The 23,723-nt window shown below is 43.0% G+C and overlaps 1 protein-coding gene across 1 annotated transcript in view; it reads left to right on the top strand.

Moving 5' to 3' along the window:
- Positions 1–20,783, top strand: part of b9d1 (B9 protein domain 1) — a 33,857-nt gene extending 13,074 nt beyond the window's left edge. Inside the window, exons 3-7 of the mRNA XM_038820376.1 lie at positions 12,070–12,181; positions 12,378–12,474; positions 13,406–13,468; positions 16,966–17,033; positions 19,155–20,783. Of these exons, the coding sequence (XP_038676304.1) occupies positions 12,070–12,181; positions 12,378–12,474; positions 13,406–13,468; positions 16,966–17,033; positions 19,155–19,279 (465 nt within the window). The 3' untranslated portion in view covers positions 19,280–20,783. The remainder of the gene's footprint in view (positions 1–12,069; positions 12,182–12,377; positions 12,475–13,405; positions 13,469–16,965; positions 17,034–19,154) is intronic.
- Positions 20,784–23,723: the final 2,940 nt, after the last annotated feature.

Consider the following 23,723-nt stretch of genomic DNA (forward strand, 5'->3'; position numbering starts at 1 on the left):
ACCCCTCCCAAAGTGGGATCATCCCCCAATCTATCCCTCCTCCAGGCACCGCTCCAGCGCGGGGAAGAACCAGTTAAGGCCCCGCCTCCCCCCGTCATCGTCTCCACCCCCCAGCCCTGTAGCGCGGGAAACCAGAGGAAAGCCCGCGCTTTCGCACTGCCCCACCACACCCTTCTGACGCAGCTCCCAAATACCAGCCCCACTCCATACCCCCAACCCGACATAGAATACAACAAACCCCCCCAACCCTCCCCTGCAAGATACAAAACTCAAACAATGCCCCACAGCAACAATGCCCCACAGCAAAAATAACCATAACAGAACAACACCCCCATAAATAACCATATCAAAATTGCAAAAGTACAAAAAAAGAGAACACAGCAACAGCATGATCCAGCAATAAAGTATTACAACCGACCCCGCAACCCCCAACCCCTAGTTCAAGCCCAGTTTCTCCGTCCGCACAAAGGCCCACGCCTCCTGTGGGGAATCGGAATAATAATGCCAGTCTGAATAAGTTACCCACAGGCGTGCAAGCTGCAACATTCCGAACGTTATCTTTTTCTTGTAAAGCACCTCTTTCGCTTGCTTTCCTCTTTTAATCACTCATTAAAATCTACTTTTCTGACCAAGCTTTTGGTCATCTAACCTTGTATGGCTGGTGTCACTTTTTGTTTTATAATGCTCCTGTGAAGCACCCGATGCTTTATTACATTAACAGTCCTGTATAAAATTAAGCTGTTTCAATTTGCAACTCTTCCAGGAAACATCAGTGTAATATCAGGAGTATCAGGTCAAACTCTAATTGTGGATTTAGGCTGTGTTTACATACATTATAAGCCCAGTATTGGTTTGGGTGGCACAGTGGTTAGCATTGCTGCCTCACAGTGCCCAGGGACCCGGGTTCAATTCCGGCCTTGGGTGACTGTCTATGTTGAGTTTGCACTTTCTCCCCGTGTCTGCGTGGGTTTCCTCCGGGTGCGCCTGTTTCCTCCCAGTCACAAAGATGTGCAGGTTAGGTGGGGTTATAGAGTTAAAGTGATAGGGCGGGGGAGTGGGATGAAGTAGGAGGCTTCTTCAGAGGGTCGTTGCAGACTAGATGGGCCAAAGGCCTCCTCCTGCACTGTCGTGATTCTATGATTCTGCTTTGTAGTAATGTAGTAGTGTGAATAGACTCTTTTGTTTTCTAAGGGAGATTTGTAGCCTCTGTGGTTAGACATCAGTGGACTTTAATTGAATTGGATATTTTTTCTCATCAGAACATTGTTTAAAAATGCAAGTTTCATGTACTATGGATACTAACAGTTACTTTTTTCTCCCTTCTGGACAGGACATATAAAATTAGGTGTTAATTCTTACTTGAGTGCTGCTTCAAATTATTGTCAGTCTTCTGGTAACTTATTCAGGTGGTCATTCTACATTTGAGAGCCTATAAAAGTGTGGATCCAACAGGATGATGCATCTAACCCCACCAGTCCTTCCTCAACATCCATGCCCTTTTCAGCAGAGGTCATTTTGACAGCATTCAGAACTGATTTTTCCCCATCCTACCAACCCACCCCCAATGATAGGTACAAAACGCTAATGTCCCAACACAGTCAGAGATTAAATCAGCTAGCCTTGCACAGACCAGAGATCTTTCCTTAGATATTCTGAAATGCTGGCTTAATAACTTTAATGTGTAAGGCCCTTCAAAGTTTCACCATTGAAAATAGTTTCCCCTGGGGACAAATATTAGTTCACATGATTTAAAGCATTTTTAAACATTTAAAGCATTAATTTATATCTCTGGTCTTTTGAATGATATTTTGAATGCTTAAATGATTTCCACATCTTAAAATATATCATAGTCAGTCTTATTTCTCAAGGGAATATAGAGCAGTAATTAAAAAAAGATTTCCTGTTAGAACCGGTTGAATATCAGGATTCTGTCATGAGAATGTCACTTTAAGAAATGTTTGGCTGCTCATGTTACTGCAGTGATGTCAGTGTGGGTGGAGCTGAGCTCTGGCTCTACTTTTTAGTTTCACTTTGAGAAAAGCTTGGGTGTGTTTTTTTGGTTTCGTTTTTCAGTGTTGGAGCTGAAGCCAGATGAAGCAGGTGTACTGCTGTTCTCTCTGCCATGAAAAGACTATCTCTTGATCATTTGGTGAATTCAGAATTCTAAATGTTTTCAGTAGTGAATGTAAACCCGATGTGCTTCTGTTAAAAGTGTTTTGTTTGTCTTCTGGATGTTCGGGAAGTTATTAAGGATTACTTAGTGTTGTATTTTTTGGGGGTTGTATTTGAATTGATGGTTGCTAAGATGTTCACTAAGTTTTAAAAAGGTTAACTTGAGTTTATAGAATAAACATTGTTTTGCTTTAAAAAATACTTTTCCTTTCTGCTGTACCACACCTGACTGGGCCGTGTGTTCCCCATACCACAATCTATTAAAAGTTGTGGGTCAGGTGAACTCCATGATACACTTTGGGGTTCTCTAAACCCTAGCCCATAACAATTCCCATCTTTCAATGTCATGGATCAAATCTTGAAAATCTGTAAAACAAATCACAGTAATACTCTGCATTGTAAACTTTCTGCAAACCACAGTGGTAGAGACAAACAACCATTCACTGTGTTTATGTATGTCTACAGGGATAATTTTTGTACACTTTTAAATCCATCATCACATGGATTTCCACCCATGGTTGTTCTCTGAAGCCTCTTGTTGTATGTAAATATTGTTCAACATTTTTTTCCCTGTAAAATAGGCTGAGAAAAATAAACATTTATTATCTTTCAGGTGATGTGATTATTCCCAGAATCTGTTATAGCTTACGAATAATTAAAAAGAATGAATAATTATAACCATTCCCAAATGGTTATTCGTATGCATTACTGAAGTAAACGCAATGAAATATGTAGTTCCAAAGTTTTGTAATCTGTCAAGGATAATCTACATGCTATTCCAGTTGGAAATAGGTATTGCAAATTCTTCCCATATTTGATGGGTTTCTGAGGAACTTTAAATGTAAAAGAATGTGACGAAATATTTATTTAAAACTAAGCCATGACAAATATTGGGTATTTCTCACTTTTAATTCCAAGAAGGCTCACGAAACAAGGTTTCCATAGGTGAACTTGTGTGTGGATTAATTAAAGGCTGTTCCTCTTACTCCATTTCAATGTGCAATTCTGTATTAATTTCCAGAAATACTGGTTATGATAAAACAGTTCTTTGTTCAGTGCTAATTCAGCAAGCGGAAGAGATTATTGCAAGGGAGATGAAGTATAAAAGTAGACCACACCTAGAGTACTACATTCAGTTTTGTTCTCCTTATTTAAAGAGGGATATACTTGCTTTGGTAGTGCAGAGAAAGTTCACTGGAATGAAGGTATGGCTTATGAGGAAAGGTTGAGCAGTTTGGGGCCCATACTCATTAGGGCCATAACCGTTGGGGTGGCACAGTGGTTAGCACTGCTGCCTCACGGTGCCGGGGACCCGGGTACAATTCCAGCCACGGGTCACTGTCTGTGTGGAGTTTGTACGTTCTCCCAGTGTCTGTGTGGATTTCCTCCCACGGCCCAAAGATGTGTGGGTCAGGTGGGTTGATCACGCTAAATTGCCTTTGTGTCCAGGGATGTGTAGGTTAGGTTATGGGGTGTAAGGGATAAGGCGGGGTGGATGGGGGAGGGGGGGGGGGGGGGAGAGGAAGAGTGTAGAAGGATAGTGTGCTCTTTTGAAGGGTTGGTACAGACTTGATGGGCTGAATGGCCTCTTCTGCATTGTAGGGACTCTACGATTTTGGAAGAGCGAGAAGTCATGTTATAGGAAAAAGTGAAGATTCTGAGGAGATTGACCATGCAAATGCTGAAAAGATACATAGAAGATAGGAGGCAGGAGGGGGAAGATAGGAGCAGGAAGAGGTCTTTTGGCCCTTCGAGCCTGCTCCACCATTCATCACGATCATGCCTGATAATCCAACTCAATAGCCTAATCCTGCATTCTCCGCAAGTGCTATATCCAGCCACTTCTTGAATATATTCAAAGTTTTAGCATCAACTACTTCCTGTGGTAATGAATTCCACAGACTCACCACTCTTTGTGTGAAGAAATATCTCCTTATCTCTGTCCGAAATGGTTTACCCTGAATCCTCAGCCTGTGGCCCCTAGTTCTGGATACACCCATCATTGGTAACACCTTCCCTGCATCTACCCTGTCTAGTCCTGTTAGAATTTTATAAGTCCCTACGAGATCCCCCCTCGTTCTTCTGAACTCCAGCGAGAACAATCCCAACCAGTCAATCTCTCCTCATATGACAGTCTCGCCATCCCTGGAATCAGTCTGGTAAACATTCGCTGCACTCCCGAGAGCAAGAACATCCTTCCTCAGAGAAGGAGACCAAAACTGCACACAATACTCCAAGTGTGGCCTCACCAAGCCCTAATAATTGCAGCAACACATCCCTGCTTCTATACTCGAAACCTCTTGCAATGAAGGCCAACATACCATTAGCCTTCTTTACCACCTGCTGCACCTGCATGCTTACCTTCAGCGAATGGTGCACAAGGACACCCAGGTCCCACTGCATACTCCCCTCAATTTACAACCATTCAGGTAGTAATCTGCAGACGTGCAGACTCCGCACAGACAGTGACCCAAGCAGGGAATCGAACCTGGGACCCTGAAGCGGTGAAGCAATTGTGCTATCCACTATACTACCGTGCTGCCCAGGATTCCTGCATCCTCGTCACAATTCACCCTTCCACCTAATTTGGTATTATCTGCAAACTTTCAGATGTTACATTTTGTTCCCTCATCCAAATCATTAATATATATTGTGAATAGCTGGGGTCCCAGCACCCATCCCAGTGGTACCCCACTAGTTACTGCCTGCCAATTTGAAAAGGATGCATTAATCCCTACTCTTTGTTCCTCTCTGCCAACCAGTTTTCTAACCACCTCAATACATTTCCCACAATCCCATGCGCTTTAATTTTGCACAATAATCTCTTATGCGAGACTTTGTCAAACGCCTTCTGAAAATCCAAATATACCACATCGACTGGCTCCCCCTTGTCGACTGCACTAGTTACCTCTTCAAAGAATTCCAACAGATTTGTTAAGCATGATTTTCCCTTCATAAATCCATGCTGACTCGGACTGATCCTGCCACTGCTTTCTAAATGTTCCGCTAGAAAGTCCTTGATAATGGATTCAAGCATGTTTTCAAGGATGTTTTCCCTCCGTATTGGAGTCATATAGCACAGAAAAGACCCTCCAGCCCATAGCGTCTGTGCAGTCAAAACAACCACCTAACTATTCTAATCCCGTTTTCCAGCACTTGGCCTTGTATGCCTTGGGATCGCCAGTGCCCATCTAAATACTTCTGCAATGGGGTGATATAGGTAGAGTTCAGAAATAGGAAGAGTGCAGTCACAATGTTGGGGGTTTACTACAGGCTTCCCCACAGCCAGCGTGAGATAGAGGAGCATATATGTAGACAGATTTTGGAAAGGTGTAAAAGCAACAGGATTTTTGTAGAGAGTGATTTTAACTTTCCCTATATTGACTGGGACTCACTTGGATGGGGCAGAGGTGGGCTTCTTGGAACAATATGTAGATAGTCTAACTGAGGGAGAGGCCGTATTGGATCTGGTATTGGGGAAAGAGCCTGGCCAGGTAATCAAAGTTTCAGTAGGGGAGCATTTTGGGAGCAGTGACCATAATTCGGTAAGTTTTAAGGTACTGTTGGATAAAGATAAGAGTAGTCTATGAGTGAAAGTGCTAAATTGGGGGAAGGCTAATTCTAACAATATTCGGCAGGAACTGAAAAATCTAGATTGCGGAGGATGTTTGAGGGTAAATCAACATCTGGCAGGTGGGAAGATTTCAAATGTCAGTTGATAGGAATTCAGGATTGGCATGTTCCTGTGAGGAAGAAGGATAAAAATGGCAATTTTTGGGAACCTTGGATTACGAGGGGTATTGAGAGCCAAACCCAAAAGAAAAAGGAAACATTTATAATGGCTAGAGGTTGGGAACAGACGAAGCCCGTGAGGAATACAAGGAAAGTTGGAAGGAACTTAAGCAAGGAGTCAGGAGGGCCAAAATGGGTCACGAAAAGTCATTGGTAAACAGGATTAAGGAAAATCTCAAGGCTTTTAACACATCTAAAAGAGTAAGAGGGTAGCCAGGGAAAGGGTTAGCCCCATCAGGGACAGGGGAAGGAATCTATATGTGGAACCAGAGGAAATGGGTGAGGTACTGAATGAGTACTTTGCATCAGTATTCACCAAAGAGAAAGACCTGGTGGATGGTGAGTCTGGGGAAGGGGGTGTAGATACTCTGGGTCACATTGAGATCAAAAAGGAGGAGGTGTTGGGCATCTTGAAAAACAGTAAGGTCGATATGTCCCCAGGCCTGATGGGATCTATCCCATAATACTGAGCGAGGCAAGAGAGGAAATTGCTGGGGCCTCGACAGAAATCTTTGTATCCTCATTAGCTACAGGTGAGGTCCCAGAGGATTGGAAAATAGCAAATGTTATTCGTTTGTTTAAGAAGGGTAGCGAGGATAATCAAGGAAATTCGAGGTTGGTGAGCCTTACGTCAGTGGTGAAGAAATTATTCGAGAGGATTTTTCGAGACAGGATTTACTCCCATTTGGAAGCAAATGGACATATTAGCGAGATGCAGCATGTGAAGGGGAGGTCGTGTCTCACTAACGATCGAGTTTTTTGAGGCAGTGACGAAGATGATTAATGAAGGTAGTGCAGTGGATGTTGTCTACATGGGCTTCAGTAAGGGCTTTGATAAGGTCCCTCATGGCAAACTGGTACAGAAGCTGAAGCCACATGGAATCAAAGGTGAGGTGGCAAGATGGATACAGAACTGGCTCGGTCATAGAAGAGAGGGTAGCAGTGGAAGGGTGCTTTTCTGATTGGAGGGCTGTGACTAGTGGTGTTCCGCAGGGATCAGAGCTGGGTCCTTTGCTGTTTGTAGCATATATAAATGATAAATTAAGGTAGTCATGAAGGCATACGGCATGCTTACCTTCATCGGCTGGAGCATTGAGAATACAAATTGACAAGTCATGTTGCAGCTGTATAGAACCTTAGTTAGGCCACACTTGGAATATAGGGCAGGATTTTCCCATACCTGGCGGGGTAGGGGGTCCCGGCGGGACGGAGTGGCGTGGACCCCTCCGGCGTTGGCCCGCCCCAAAGGTGTGGAATCCTCCACACCTTCAGGGGCTAGGCCGGCGCCGGAGTGGTTTGCGCCCCGCTGGCCGGCGTGGAAGACCTTTGGCGCCACGCCAGCCGGGTGCGAAGGGACTCTGTCGGCCGGCGCTGGTCCGCACATGCGCGGGAGCATCGGGCTGCTGACGCCATCCCCGCGCATGTGCGGGGGGTGGGGGGGGGGTCCACCTACGCGTCGGCCATCGCGGAAGCTGACATGGCCGACGTGTAGGAAAAGAGTGCCCCCAGGGCAGAGGCCCGCCTGCAGATTGGTGGGCCCCGATCGCGGGCCAGGCCACCATGGGGGAACCCCTCGGGGCCAGATCGCCCCGCACCACCCCCAGGGCTCCAGAGCCCGCCCGCGCCGCCAGGTCCTGCCGGTAAGGGACCTAGTCTAATTTACGCCTGCGGGACTGGCAAAGAAACAGTGGGACTTCGACCCATCGCAGGCCGGAGAATCGCCGGGGGGGCCGCTGCGAGCGGCCGCCTACTGGCGCAGCGTGATTCCCGCCCCCGCCGAATCTCTGGTGCCAGATTCACGCCGCCCCCTGGCGATTCTCCGGCCCGTCGGGGCGGTCGGATAATCCCACCCATAGTGTTTAAGTGCTGGTCGTCACACTACCAGAAGTATGTGGAGGCTTTGGAAAGGGTACAGCGAAGATTTAGCAGGATGTTGCCTGGCATTAGCTATGAGGGGAAGTTGGATAAACTTGGTTTGTACTCGCTGGAATGACGGGAGCTGAGGGGCGACCTGATAGAAGTCTACAAGATTATGAGGGGCATGGACAGAGTGGAGAGTCAGAAGCTTTTTCCCAGGGTGGAAGAGTCAATTACTAGAGGACATAGGTTTAAGGTGCGAGGGGCAAGGTTTAGAGGAGATGTACGAGGGAATTGTTTTTTTTATACAGAGGGTGGAGTGTGCCTGGAACTCGCTGCCGGAGGAGGTGGTGGAAGTAGGGATGATAGTGACGTTTAAGGGGCGCCTTGACAAATACATGAATAGGATGGGAATAGAGGGATATGAACCCCGGAAGTGTAGAAGGTTTTAGGTTCGATGGGCAGCATGGTCGGCACAGGCTTGGAGGGCCAAGGGCCTGTTCCTGCGCTGTACTTTTCTTTGCTCTTAAACGTTAGGAGGGTCTCTGCCTCCACCACCCTTTCAGGCAGTGAGTTCCAAACTCCCACCACCCTCTGGGTAAAAATGTTTTCCCTCACATTCTCCCTCTAAATCTCCTGCCCTTACTGTAAATCTATGCACTATGCACCCTGGTCATTGATCCCTTCACCAAGAGGAAAAGTTTCTTCCTGTCTATCTATGCCCCTCATAATTTTATGCATCTTAATCATGTCCTCCTTCTGCAGCAAGGAAAACAATCCAAGTCTCTCCAATCTCTTTTCATAACTAAACTCCCCAGCGCAGGCAACATCCTGGTAATTCTCCTCTGCACCCTTTCCAATGCTATCACATCCCTCCTTTTTAAAAAACAAATTAGAGTACCCATTTAATTTTTTCCAATTAAGGGGAAATTTAGCGTGGCCAATCCACCTACCTTGCACATCTTTGGGTTGTGGGGGCGAAACCCATGCAAACACGGGGAGAATGTGCAAACTCCACACATACAGTGACCCAGAGCCGGGATCGAACCTGGAACCTCAGCAACATGAGACAGCGGGGCTAACCTACTGTGCCATTGTGCTGCCCCGCACATCCCTCCTTTAATGTGAATTCCAGAATTAGCTGTGGTCTATTTATTTTCTTTTTCTATAAATTTAGAGTACCCAATTTCTTTGCCAATTAAGGGCAATTTAGCGTGGCAAATCTACCTACCCCGCATATCTTTAGGTTGTGGATTGACACCCAGCACAGGGAGAATGTGCAAACTCCACAAGGACAGCCGGGATTGAACCATGAACCTCAGTGCCGTGAGGCAACAGTCCTAACTACTGCGTCATCGTGCCACCCCTAGCGGCAGCATAACCTAGTTCCGGCATAACCTCTCTGCTTTTAAAGTCTATGCCTCGGCTAATAAAGGCAAGTATATCATATGCCTTCTTACCACTGTTTCCATATGCTTTGCCACCTTAAGGGATGGTGTACATGCACACCAAGGCTCTTTTGATCATTGGTACTCCCCAGGTCCTGTCATTTATCATGCATTTCCTTTGCCTTGTTTGTGCTGCCCATGTGCATTGCCTCACACTTATTAGGATTGCATTCCATTTGCCACTGATCAGTTCATCTGACCAACCCGTCTAAATTCTCCTGTAATCTAAGGCCATCCTCCTCACTATTTGCCACTCCACCAATTTTCGTAACATCCGCAAAGTTTCTGATCAATCCTCCTATATTCCTATCAAAATCATTTATTTAAACCACAAACAGCAAGGGCCCCAACACTGATCCCTGTGGGACCCCACTGGTCACAGGCTTCCAGTCAGAAAAACACCCCTCGACCATCACCTTCTGCTTCCTGCCAATCAGCCAATTTGCCAAATTTCCTTGGATTCCATGGGCTCTTATCTTCACTATCAGTGTCCCATGTGGGGCCTTATCAAAAGCCTTGCTGAAGTCCAAGTAGACTATGTCAAATGCATTTCCCTCATCTGCACACCCAGTTACCACTTCAAAAACTCAAATCAAGTTTGTCAGACATGACCTCCCGTTAACAAAATCATGCTGACTGTTCCTGATTAATCCTGTCTCTCAGAATTGCTTTCAAGCATTTCCCCACCACTGAGGTTAGACTGACTGGCCTGTAGTTTCCTGGTTTATTCCTTCCTCCCTTCTTGAATAATAGCACCAAATTGCCTATCTTCCAACCCTCTGGCACCTGTTCTGCGGCCAGAGAGGAATTGAAAAGTATTGTCAGCACCCCTGCTATTTCGTCCCTTGCCTCACTCAACAGCTTGGGATACATTTCATCTGGCTCTGGATATTTGTCTACTTTTAAGTCTGCTAGACCACTCAGAACCCCCTCACTGTCTATGTTAATCTCTTTAATTTTATTACAGTCTTTCTCCCTGATTTCTATACCTACACTGTCCCTTCCATGAGTGAACCCTGACACAAAGTATTCATTTAGAACCTAGAACTTGGGGCATAGTTTCAGAGTAAAGGGTCATCTGTTTAGCATGGTGATGAGGAGGAGTTTCCCCATGAGACTTGTGGAGATTGAGTCATTGAATGTATTCAAAGCTGAGCTAGACAGATTCTTGAGCTACATACATTAATCATGGAAGTCCAGGGTTATGGGCAAGAAGCAGAAAAATGAAATTGAGGCCGGGATTAGATCCATCATGATTTTATTGAATGGTTGGCTTGAAGGACCATATGGCATACTCCTATTTTCTTATGTTATTCAAATTTGCCATGGTTAGACAAATTAAATTTGAAGATAGAAATAGTAAACCAAGCAAATGAGATCTTGCTGTATTATGTAGATTCATGGAATCACCTAAAGAGGCCACTTGGCCCATCGTGCCTGTGCCATCTGAAAAAACGAGCCAGTCTCTTTCCAGCATTTGGGGTTATGGCAATCGAAGTGCATATTCGGACACCTTTTAAGTGTTGAGGGTTTCTGTCTCTACTAGCCTTTCAGGCAGTGAGTTCCCCCATAACCCTCTGGGTGAAAAATGTTTCCTCAACTCCCCTCTAATCTTTCTACCAATCATTTAAATACTATGCCCGAGTCACTGACCTTTCTGCTAAAGTAATAGGTTCCTCCCATCCAATATAACCAGGCCCCTCACAATTTTGTGCATCTCAATCAAATCTCCTTTCAGCCTCCACAGTTCCAAGGAGAACAGCCCCAGCCTCTCCAATCTTTTCTCAGAACCTCCAAGTTTCCTGTCCTGGCAGCAGGATTGGAAATTCCCTCTGTACCCTCTCTAATGCAATTACATCCTTTCAGTAATGAGGTGACCAGAACTGCACATAGTACTCCGGTTTTGGCCTAACTAGTGTTTTATAAAGCTCCAGCATAACCTGTGCTCTTATATATGCCTCAGCTAATAAATAAAAGGATTGCAATGTACCTGAACCACCGTATCAGCTTGTCTGCTACCTTCCGGCATCTGTGGACATTCAGTCCAAGGTCTCTCTACACCCCTGAATATTTACTGTGCACTCCTCTGCCTTGTTCGACCTCGCCAAATGCACAACCTCACACTTCTGAGTTGTACATGTATAATTTAAATACTTCACCTTCGTAATCAAAACATGGGCTGGATTCTCCGTTCTGCCACGCCAGATTTCAGGTTCAGCATGCCGGTGGGATGCTCCGTTTCACCTGCAAGTCAATGGGGTTTCCCATTGTGGGGCAGCCCCACGCCGTCGGGAAGCCCCCGGCTGCCGGCAAAATGGAGAATCCCAACGGCGGAGAATCCAGCCTGTGGTGTTTAAACAGGCATTCCCTGTTTATAATAAAATAGATTCCATTCGTCAGAAATAATTTTGAAATATATGCTGCAGTAAATAATCCTCTCATTTTGTTGTATTCTTGCCACCTCACATTTGAGGGCAGTAGAGAACCAGTAAAGACTGCACTTAATGTTGTTGGAATATTAAAAGCAATGTTTAGCTCTCCAGTGTGCAATTTGATCATCTCCAATACTCCCTATCTGTTATGTCTAAATTCAGTTCCCTTAATACAGATGTCTGTCGAGTTGGTATTGCTCCCAAATTCAGTTGGGTTTCCATGTGGAGATATCAGGGCTTGGTAGTCAGCTGTGGAATGTCAACAGCTGCATAAGGCATGTGGAATGGAAGACTACCTGCAGTAAAAAGCTTTCTCCTCCTCCTAATGGCAGTTGCTGTTTTATTATTTCTGTTTTTTTCTCTTTTAGGGTCTGGAGGAAGGGATATCCCAGATCACCTCTAAAAATAGGGATTGCAATCAACATTTTGTGTGGAACTTTCCTATGGAAATCACATTCAAGAGCACCAACCCATTTGGCTGTAAGTTTATCTCTTTAAATTTGGGATTTAATTTTTTTTTAAACTAAATAACTCCATTTTTAAATCTTTAAATTGATAACCATGAAAACATGCACATTCATGAAATCAGAATGCCTTTAATCATGTTTATTGTCCATGTTAATCATTTGAAGCATGTACATGTACACTGAGTACCCTTGCTTGTCCTCCTCTCAAGGGCCACAGATAGTTTTAAGTGTGTATGGAGCGGATTTGTTTGGAAATGACGTGGTCCGTGGCTATGGTGGTGTTCACGTTCCCACAACTCCTGGAAGGCAAGTCACAGATACTTTTTAATTCACTTTATGGTTAGCATTTGAATAATTTGAAATCCTTGTGGACCCAAGGAGGAAATATTTTAAATTTAATTGCAAAATTTGTAATGTGGTTTGGAGTGAGGTTATTCTGTCAAAACCTGACTTTGCATTCCGTGACCGAGTTAACAGTGAGGATGGGCCCCTTGATGGGACTGATTATGATGTTTTTCCATCACTTATTGACAATTAGGAGGCAGATAAAACAGGGCATATTTATCCTGGTCTGAGAGTGAATAGGATGTGCCTGGGCAATATCAGTATCGCTGTACTGAAACTGGTCGGTAAAGCAGTTAACTCTGGTGATCTGGGTCTTCAACACAATAGGCAAATGTCAAGAACCAAAGCCTTTTCTATGTTCAATGCATTCAGCTGTTATGGGCAGCATGGTAGCACTGTGGTTAGCACTGGGTCCCAGGTTCGATTCCCGCTTGGGTCACTGTCTGTGTGGAGTCTGCACGTTCTCCCCGTGTCTGTGTGGGTTTCCTCCCACAAGTCCCAAAAGACATGCTGTTAGGTAATTTGGACATTCTGAATTTTCCCTCTGTGTACCTGAACAAGTGCCGTAATGTGGCAACTATGGGATTTTCACAGTAACTTCATTGCAGTGTTAATGTAAGCCTACTTGTGACAATAAAGATTATAAAACTAAGACATGTGTTTGTAATTAATGGTGACAGAGGTACAATGGATAGTTTGTGGTACTCACGACCAAAAAAAACCAGGCATCAAGCTTCCTTTAATCGTGTAGAGATTGCCTTTACAACGTCTAATTTAGTTCATACCCGAGGAATATGAGACACATTTTTCGAGGTGCCACATCTTTGTAGCACAAATTTTATTTTATGAAATATTACTTGCAATTTACTTTAGAGGTTTGATTCTTCTGCAGACACAAGAGAACCATTCCAATGTTTGTCCCAGAATCTTCATCTAAACTGCAAAAGTTAACAAGGTATGTACATTTTTGAATATCACGAGTAGTCAGCTTATTTCCAAATAGAACATTAAAACAATGATTGTTATTGCAAACTTCCAGAACTATAAAATGTAAGTAGTACATGACTCCTCAAAGTATTTTATCACCACATTGCCATATTTAATCAATTTACCAGCATCATTTTCACTTTGTTACAAATGAACTTCAGACTTTATTACAGTCATTAATTCCAGTCTTTAACCGGCCTCACCCTCCTGCCCCTACCTTGAACTATTTCCAAAAGGATGATAGGAATCACCACTTGGTTGCAGTGGTTCAGGAAAGTGGCCCAACATCACCTTTGCTGGCCAAGTTGAAATGGGCAATAACGCTGATCACATCCTAATTAATACGAGTTGGAAAAAGAATCCAACAGTAACAGTGATATCAACTCACTTCAGATAAAGTAGCATTTCCTCCTTTGCTCAATGTTCCATCTAATGGGGAAATTCTATTCCCCATCTTCCTCTTTACTCAGCTTAATAATTTATTGCAGTATCAGTCCTACACAAGATTTCTCTGACCTTTTTCTGTCTCACTAAAGTGATGTCAACAGTGGGAACACACGGAGGTAATTTTCCTTTGGTGTGATTTTTGGTGACTGGCAGAGTGTGTTCACCAGTTGCCAGATAGTGCAGGAGGGCTGGTCCACTTTGACGGCCAAGGCTCATTAATATGGGACTGGTAGGCTGCAGGCAAAAAACTAGTGATCTTGGGAAGCTCTCCAGCACTAAAGCCCCCTGCACAATCTGGCAGGTCGTCATCTTCTGGGCTCATTAACAGGGGTTGGCAGTTGGATCCTGGTGGAGACCCAGATGGACATTTGGAAGAGGTAGTCCTGCTCCACTGGGCTCCATAAAAAGGAACTACAGCTGGGCTTTCTTTTGCTGGGTGGTCAGCTGAAAGGGGCGAGGAGCGCATTGCATCCAATTCCAAAAATAGCAATCAGACTCCTTTATAGATTATGGGACACGCAACTTTCATATTTCTGGACTCTGCATTGTTTCTCCTGATTTTTGTTGAATGTGGCCTAAGTCGGCAGCCTCTGATCATAAGTCAGTATTGATTTAGTCATAGGAGCTATGTGTTACATTATTTACAATGTAAACTTAAAATTAGCATGAGTCTGATGTTCAGTTGAAACAAACTACACAAGGAAAGCAATCTGAGAAATTGGACTTGGCCACTGGCAGGATGAAAAAGAAACAAGGTGCAAAGAGGAATCTAAAGCAAACAATTTGGGAAAGGAATTTAGGCAATTTGGAAAAGTGATGAAAGGATTATGTTGGGGGTGGCTCGGTATTCATGTTTATTTGAGTCATAAAATGTTGCTGAAACTTGCTTACCCCAGGAACAAAGATGTTTCATTTCCCCTAATTTACATCTCAACCCAAAATTAAGTTTATTGTCATAATAGGATAATATAATCAAAAGGCTCAGTGTTTACGCAATATCTGCCTCAGAACTGGCCGTTCTGTTCTTACAGGTGCAGTAGCTATTATGCCTTAACAGAAGATTGTGGTTTCATTTGATCCCCTTGTGCCTGTACTAGCTCTCCAACAGCATTATGCTAAGTGCCATTCCCCTGTCTTTTCCCCGTACCCTGCACATTGTTTCTATTCAAGTAATCATTGAATGGCTCAGTTGAACCTGCCTCGGCCAGACTTCCAGACCCGAACTATTCGTGTGAAAAATCATGATTATGGAAACAATGGCATCTGAATTTATTTTACACAGTGAAAAAATGTAACCCTTCATTAAAAGGTTAGAGCTTGCGATAATAGTTACAAAATTTTGAAACACATTTGATTATTTTCCTTGTAAAGTTCTTGATAACATACTCTTCAGTCTTTCCCCCAGTAGTGGATAAAGTCACGTTTAAATTAATTACTCCAATGTGTGCCTCCATTGTTGAGAATAATCTGTAGTTAGTGAATAGATGAAGAATTAGATAATGGGATTTTGTATTTTGTTGAATTTGTATACTATTAGCTGTGAACTGGGGGAAACTTTCAATTCACAATGTGCCAGTTCTGCTTGAAAATAGATTGAATGCTAGATTTCTACATGTCCCATGAACAGTTTGAAGGCTTGTGAATTTTTTTGCCTTTATAGTTAATCAATGCATATTGGTAGGAATTTGACTGCTTAGATTTCTGCATTCAAAGTGAACAGGAGACAGGATTCTCCACCTCCCGCAGCCGGGTTCCCAATGCTGTGGAGAATCAAGTGCCAGGCTAAAAACGGGATAGTTTGCATCCAATTACCTGATTCTCCATGCCTCCATAATGCTCTTGACTCTATCAAGCTCAGGCGGGCATAGATTGATGAGAGTAGTTTCCGGCGTGGCCCTTAAACATTCAAGTAGGAGTAAGTATGGAACGTAGTTGACCCCAAATTACATTGGAGAGTCCTAATCTTTCTCCCCACAAAATCAATCACCCCTGCCTGGAAACTAAAGAGCAATCGAGGCAGTAACAATGAAAAAATTCTGCGTTATCACTTTCCAGTTCCTTATACCTCGGCCTCAGCCCAAAAGCCTTGAACGAGCAGCTGTTACTTCATAGAAAGCTAAAAATGATCAAAAACCCCCTCAGAGCTGTTGATCGGAAGCTTCTATTCAATTTGAAAGAGAAATAACTTTTAGTAAGCTGTAATTGACAGGATAATAGCTTCCAGACAGCCAGGTGTCTAGATTGTTTGTCATCTCTCTTCGCATTTGATAGCTTCACAGCAGGGTACTTGAGATGCAAACTGCAATGTTTATAAATATCTAGCTATGATTGACAGGTCCTCACTACATCAAAAGCAGTTAAATGTTTTCTGCTGAGAAAAAGAGGAAGTGAAAGCACTTATAAACATTGCTTGTCATTTCCTTTCATGCTTGAATTCATCTCAGGCATGCGTGCGGAGCGGAAGTGGTGGCGGCAGCTGCCACCTCCGCCCCCCCCCACTCAAAATTGCAATCCGATGAGCTCCATGCCATATTTGCGCGGCAAGGCAGAGAGCATTGTCTTCCAAACAGAGAATCCTGCCCATGATTTGGATGATCAAATCCCGAAATGCTTTCTGCTAAAAGGTCAGGGGGTAGTTTGAGTGTCCATGTCACTTCTCATTTTAGGGTAATCTCAGAAGCTGAATCAAACTCCAATTCACAGCCCCGGTGTAAACTGGTGTTAAAGATCATTAGGCTGATCAAGAAACTACCACCCAAAATAAAAGTATGATACGAACTCTGTTGGAATTGCTGGATGACAGAGACTCCCGTTTAGCTCAAAATAATTGATAATTCAACCATTTCCCGGCTGAGCTACCTCCATGTATTAAGCATTTGTTAGATGTATGTGGTCTACAATACAAGCTTGTTGCGTTGTCAGGGCAGTTACAGTTTTTTTTCCTTTTATTTCCCATATAAATAACCTAATTTGAATCATTATTGGAGATTATGACTATTGTTTTGTTCCTTTGTTTAGCTGGCTCATGGGAAGGCGCCCAGAATTCACAGATCCTAAAGTGGTTGCACAGGGAGAAGGAAGAGAAGGTTTGTTCCGGTTTACATGTTCTTGCTGCTGCTTCATATGATTTGACGAGCAGTAAATTCTGAATTAATGTTACAAACTCTGGGGGAAATTTAGCCATTATAGAAATTAAATATCACAGGAACATAGAGCCTGATTTTTGTTCGAACAGAATCTTTCTGTACCTCCTGCCCCAGTATTGGAGAGTAAAGCTGCAGTAAGAATGATCAAGAAGTTTGTACTTGGGAACTAAATTAATTGTTACTGTTCTGGCATGTAGTATGTTCCAGCAGGGCTAAAACTAGCACTAAAGTTTCAGTTACTTCAAAGATTTTATGTAGATTCTACTGTTTACAAGCAATTAGTTAGGTCTGAGGAAGAGATACAACAGTCACAATGGTACCACCAGAATTACAATATGGCGTTGCATATAAAGCTATTTGGTCCCTTGAGCCTACTTCAATACTTGGCTGAGTTCTACTTTCCCCGCTCTTAACCCTTGGACTCAAGAATCTATCTAACTCAGCCTTAAAAATATTCAATGACCCTGCCTCCACTGTTCTCCAGAGAATTCCACAGACTAACAACAGGGAGAACGTGCAGACTCCGCACAGACAGTGACCCAGGTTCGATTCCCTGCTGGGTCACTGTCTGGCGGAGTCTGCATGTTTCCTCCGGGTGCTCCGGTTTCCTCCCACAGTCCAAAGACGTGCTAGTTAGGTGGACTGGCCATGATAAATTGCCCATAGTGACCAAAAAGGTTAAGGGGGGGGGGGGGGGGGGGGGGGGTTATTGGGTTACGGGGATAGGGTGGAAGCGAGGGCTTAAGTGGTCGGTGCAGACTCGATGGGCCGAATGGCCTCCTTCTGCACTGTCTGTTCTATGTTAGAGAGAAAAAAAAACCAATCTCCACCTTAAATGGGAGATCCCTTATTAGTATATCTTTCCCTGCCTACACTAGCTCCAATAATGTACAAGACCCTTTTAGTTAAATTACAGATCATTCCCGATGGAGGCCATGGGGTCGACTTGTGGGTGCCCTCTGGCCCCAGCCAACCCATCAGCTGTATGGGCCTGCTTCAGCACCAGTGCCCTTGCTTGGCTGGTGTAACTGTGTGGGGGGGGAAAAGTGTAATGTGTATGTGCAGCTTCAACTTGACAACCTCCCGAGTGTCAATCATGGACCTGGTGAATCCCGCACCGTTTTTCATTGGAATCGATTGTGTTCCACATGGCACCGGTGCTAGCCCCTTAATAGTAGCAGAATTAGTCCAGGTGTGGCACCAGTTTTTCTGTCATGAAGGTCCACGAATTCCGTGTGGGCATCAACACTTAGTCTCAGAGGGCAGCACGGTGGCATTGCTTCCTCGCGGCGCTGAGGTCCCAGGTTTGATCCCGGCTCTGGGTCACTGTCTGTGTGGCGTTTGCACATTCTCCCCGTGTTTGTGGGGGTTTCACCCCCGCAACCCAAAGATGTGCAGGCTAGGTGGATTGAACATTGGGTACTCTAAATTTATGTTAAAAAAACACTTAGTCTCAGAAACAGAGAATCCTGCCCCTTGTTCTTGGCATTCTCTCAAAGGCACTAATGCTCCCAAAGGGGGTAAGTTTCTTTGCCCCAGTGGCCGACAGTGTGCAAACAAATGGTCTGTTAACTACAGCTCTTAAACTGGAACCTCAGTCTTGTCTGTAGCTTCTTGATTTCTTCCCTGATGCTGACTGAAGACTCACCACAGCACCTCTTCAGCCTGACACTGACTAACCTTTTGAACTGATCTAGTAACCTATCAACACTACAGAGGGATATAGGCCAAATGCAGGCAATTGATACTAGCTTTGCGGTAAAACTGGGCAGCATAGACAAGTTGGGCCAAAGGGCCTGTTTTCATGCTATAAACTTCTTTGACACTCCCACTGATTTCTGTCTAGTAACAAGGGTGGGACAGCACTGGAACAAGCTGTATCGTTAAATGTTATAATTTCCACAGGGACTCTCGGATCAATGGATTTCCTAACACTGCATTGTGGCAACTCTCATGCTGTTAACTTGAAATTAGAGATTAACATGTTTTAAAATCTTTACAGCAATTGTGTGGATGGAAAAAATGGAATATTAATTTTATGTTTTTATTTTGCATGTTTAGTGACCAGAGTTTTGTCACAAGGCTATGTTACCATCTCTTTCAACATTGTCACCAAGGATTTGAAGAAACTTGGATATGATTCAATCCCTACTAATAGTCATAATCCCGTGTTGTCAGATGTCTAAGTGGAAGTGTGTTTTTACAAAATTATTGATCAAGCCCTGTTTAGAAGATTCTATGGCTACAGTCCAAGATTCACAACTCTGCAGTAGCTATCATCTCTGACCAGGAAAGCAACTAGTTAAGTAGTATGGGGATCATGGATGCGGATCTAAATATATTACCACCTGTGTTCTCTCTGCAAAGTACTTAAGGAACTGGATCAGTATTCACAACTATTTAATTTCAAAAGTTTATAACAAAACATGTGGCTGTATGACTGTCCCTGAACCCACTGGCATCTGACCTCATGTTAGGACAGACTTGGGAAACCTCGGCCTAAAGAGTGGCCCTCCTTCATCGCAGTGGGCCGCAAGATTGAAATCAGGTTTGTTCACTAATTAACCATGACCCTATAAATAAGATTAAGTATATGTAATATATGCCAAATATTTCACAAGTTTTGGAAATCTTAACTATTTATATTGTAATAGAACTATCAACTTTAAATGGTAAAAGCAAAAGCCATATTGACACGTTGATCACAGAGGGAGCACATGGCTCTCGGTCAATGGTATGTGGAATCTGTATACATCTTGATTTATGCACATATCGCTTCAGTCATACTAGTCTGAAAAAAACTATATGGACAGAAACCAGTGGAATGTGGTAATCCTGCACGTGGTCAATGGTCGACACAATATCTTATGGGCCACACTCAGAACCCGAGTCACTAATTGCCCTGTTGAAGAGTAAAATCCTCTCCAGGTGTCACAGGTAAAGTTTCCAAAATGTGTCTGAAGCATTTCAAAGACTGGAGATAAGGGCTATAAGTGGATAGGTGTGGAACACTTCATTAACTTGGCACTTGCCCACATCAGATGCAGAATAAAGCTATTATTTGACACTTCTTTTCTCAGAATTTCTGACAATGTTAGTTGTGGTTCAGTAGTAGCATCTTGCCTCTGCCTTGACGAAGAGATGGGCGGCATGGTAACACAGTGGTTAGCACTGTTGCTTCACAGTGCCAGGAACCCGGGTTAGATTCCCAGTTTGGGTCACTGTCTGTGCGGAGTCTGCATGTTCTCAGTGTTTGAGAGTGTCCCCTCCGGTTTTCTCCCACAAGTCCTGAAAGAAGTGCTTGTTAGGTGAATTGAACATTCTGAATTCTGTGTACCCAACAAGCACCGGAGTGTGGTGATGAGGGGCTTTTTATAGTAACTTCATTGCAGTGTTAATGTAAGCCTACTTATGACACTAATAAAAGATTATTAAATATAGCCCCTCAACTCCATAGCTGAAACATTTTAAATAAGCAGGACTATGACTTAAGTGATCAAATGTCTAAATACAATTGACCGAGAATATGTTTTCTTCATATGTTCTAAAATGCATATGAAATATGTGATTCAAGAAAATTTCAGAAAATTTTAACTGAGTTCAAGGTTATCCAGTAACCAGAGTTGTTACGGAGTGCATTTTCCACTGTAAATTTTATGTGAAATAAAGTTTTTTTAAAATAAAAATTTATTAAAGTCATTACAGAATTTTTACTTCTATCCATGTGTTTGGCAGTATTAAGACTATTCTCATATCACACGTTAGCAATGATACTTGACCACTTAAATTCTTTTTTTTGGTGGGGGGGGGGGGGGGGGGGCAGAAAAGGAGAGTGTAATTGAGGTTTTGGACAAAGAGACTGACTCCTCAGTCTTTTATCAGAATGGAGATATATATTCTCCAGTAGGCCTTCTGTTTTCCATGCATTTCTAATGCTGAATGAAATAGCATTGGTGATGTATTTGAAGAACTGGAAACTTGTGAACAATAGGAGCCCATTCTGGCCACTCGCTCACTGGCTGTCACACACTAGTTTTGTATTTCCCTCCTCTTCCTTGGCACTGTTCTGCACGAAGGTAAAAAAGCGTGACACGGGCTAGATTATGAAGGAATTATTCAAATGACATTCCAACAACAAACAAAATGCTGAAGCAATGCTCCACAAGGGCACTTCCTTGGCCATGGTGGCCTCCTTCGCTCACACCAGTTACCTTTTTCCTGCCATCAAGTTACCTAATCAAATATCTGAGCAACAGCTGCTATTATTCACGAGCGGTGAATGATTATGATATTTCCATTAACGGGATGCTGTAGTAAAGCCAAAACCATGTTCTGCCCACAGCACAAATCAGTAACGTGCATCTGAATTTCAATGCCAGTGTGGCTAGGAACACAGGCTGTACATCCCAAAGACTGGAAGATCATGTTAAACAGCTTGCCCCAGTGTACTGACTGAATTCAACCAATCAGTGCTTGCAAAGTTCAGAACATTGTTAGATGTGATTGTGAATGGACAGTACTTGCTCACTGAACAACTTGAGTGTGCCGAGAATTACACCAGCAACCGTTAAGATTAGTCCATTTCACAAGGGTCACTTAGCTCGCTAGAACATACGAGTGTGCCGAGAATTACACCAGCAACCGTTAAGATTAGTCCGTTTCACAAGGGTCACTTAGCTCGCTAGAACATACATATATTCATATGCAGGCACCTGTCCTTTATAAGCGTAAGGAATATGTCCAGGCATGCACCATGTTTGAATGAAAAAGTGTGGAAGACTAGTTTCCTGGTGCATTCATCATGACACCACCTCAAGCAATCAGCACCCTTTTCTCATGCATTATAAATGGTTACTCTTTGAAATTTAGCATTCTTGCATCTATCTGATTAGTGCAAGATGGAAAGCTTCAACAGCATCTCTATTTTTCAATATTCATATTCTGAATTACCAAACAAATCGTTTTCATAGAAATTCTACCTAATTTGATTTAAATCAGAATATCTAAGATTCTTCTCAAAACTCAGTGGCTAACTGCATTTTGGTCACTTTTAAAGCCACAATGACCAGGAATATCCCTCAGGTCTTCTATTCAGTTTTGGCAATCCATGATATCCGTTGAGAAACATTGGCTTAGGTTTATGAACTGGCAAGGCAATTCCATTGATTAGTGAAAATGATAAATGTCTACTACATATTGATATTTTATTCCATGTTCTGCAAAGGAAAGCACTTGCATTTTATACAGTTAATTCATCACATCCTTAGGATGTACCACATCGCTTCACAATGAAATAATTACTTTTGAAGTGCAATTACTATTGTTATGTAGGCAATGAAATACATTTCCTTGTCAACTCCAATGTTTAACACTTCCCATTTAATGGCCAATTGTCAATATTGCAATCACGTATGTATATAATGCAGGATTATATAGTTAATAAAACAAACAGCAGAAATATGGAATTTGCATATAAATTAGTAACCATATAAATATATTTTCTTATGGAAAATAAATGAAACCACAGTAACAGATACCAACAATTTAATTTTGTCATTTAAGCAACAGGCTCCTGGATCTTTTCTGCTGTTCAAATGGCATAAACATTAAGAGTTTGTGTGGCTTGCTACAAAACCATTACATAGAAAATAAGATACAGAACATATGTTACAATAGTACAAATGATAAATTATATTATACAGTAACGACAGTTGAGCACAATACCATAAAAAGCAGCCTGCTCCCAGCATCATGAATGTGTTTGGTGGATATACAGAACATAATACATGAAAAGGTTGGTTACTCACCATTATGTGCAGTAGTCCTCATCCTTTGCCTTAAAAAGATGTAAGCCAAACAACTGGAAAATTAAAGGGATCAGTCCCTCTACTGGGTTTTTCAATCAAAATCTTAACTTGCTTTCCTTGGCATGGTGCCTATTGCCTCTAATTCCCATCAAGAAAAAAGAATGACTATAATTTTTAAATGAACAGGTGTAAACTAGTCGATGTGAAAAGACCCGGCCGTATCAACCAATCTTTCGTATCTAATAATTCCACGCAGCTTTGGCTATACTGACTGGCTCCACTACAATCTGCTCGAGATGAGGGTTTGGTGGTACTGTAAGAATGTGTCTACTCAATCCAACCTGCATTGCAGCAATCACAGGCCAAAAAGTGTTGATAATTGCGAACAACCAGCATTTAAAGAGGTCTAAAATTCACCATCCAATTATATTGATTACTCACACTGAATAATGTGGCAACTCTTGAAACGCAAGATATGGGAATGAATCCTGACGAAGTGCAGAAATAACTGCGCCGGTACAGTTTAAGTTTTTGAGGAAGCCAAAGTTCACAATTGTGAGCATATCACTCTTTACCATGTTATTCAACGGAGCAGATTTAAGCTCTGCAGTCCTGCATGAATGGTGTTGGATAATTGAACTCACTGGGAGGAGGAGGCTCCACAAATATCCCCATTTCCTGAATGTTGGGGGAGCCCAGCAAGTCTGTGAAAAGATATGGTTGAAGCATTTGCAACAATCTTCAGCCAGAAGTGTCGAGTGGATGATCACAGATGTCAAGTTTACAGCCAATTTGATTCACTCCATGTGCAATCAAGAAACAG

Source organism: Scyliorhinus canicula, chromosome 15, assembly GCF_902713615.1.
Source record: "Scyliorhinus canicula chromosome 15, sScyCan1.1, whole genome shotgun sequence".
In the NCBI taxonomy this organism is placed as follows: Eukaryota; Metazoa; Chordata; class Chondrichthyes; order Carcharhiniformes; family Scyliorhinidae; genus Scyliorhinus; species Scyliorhinus canicula.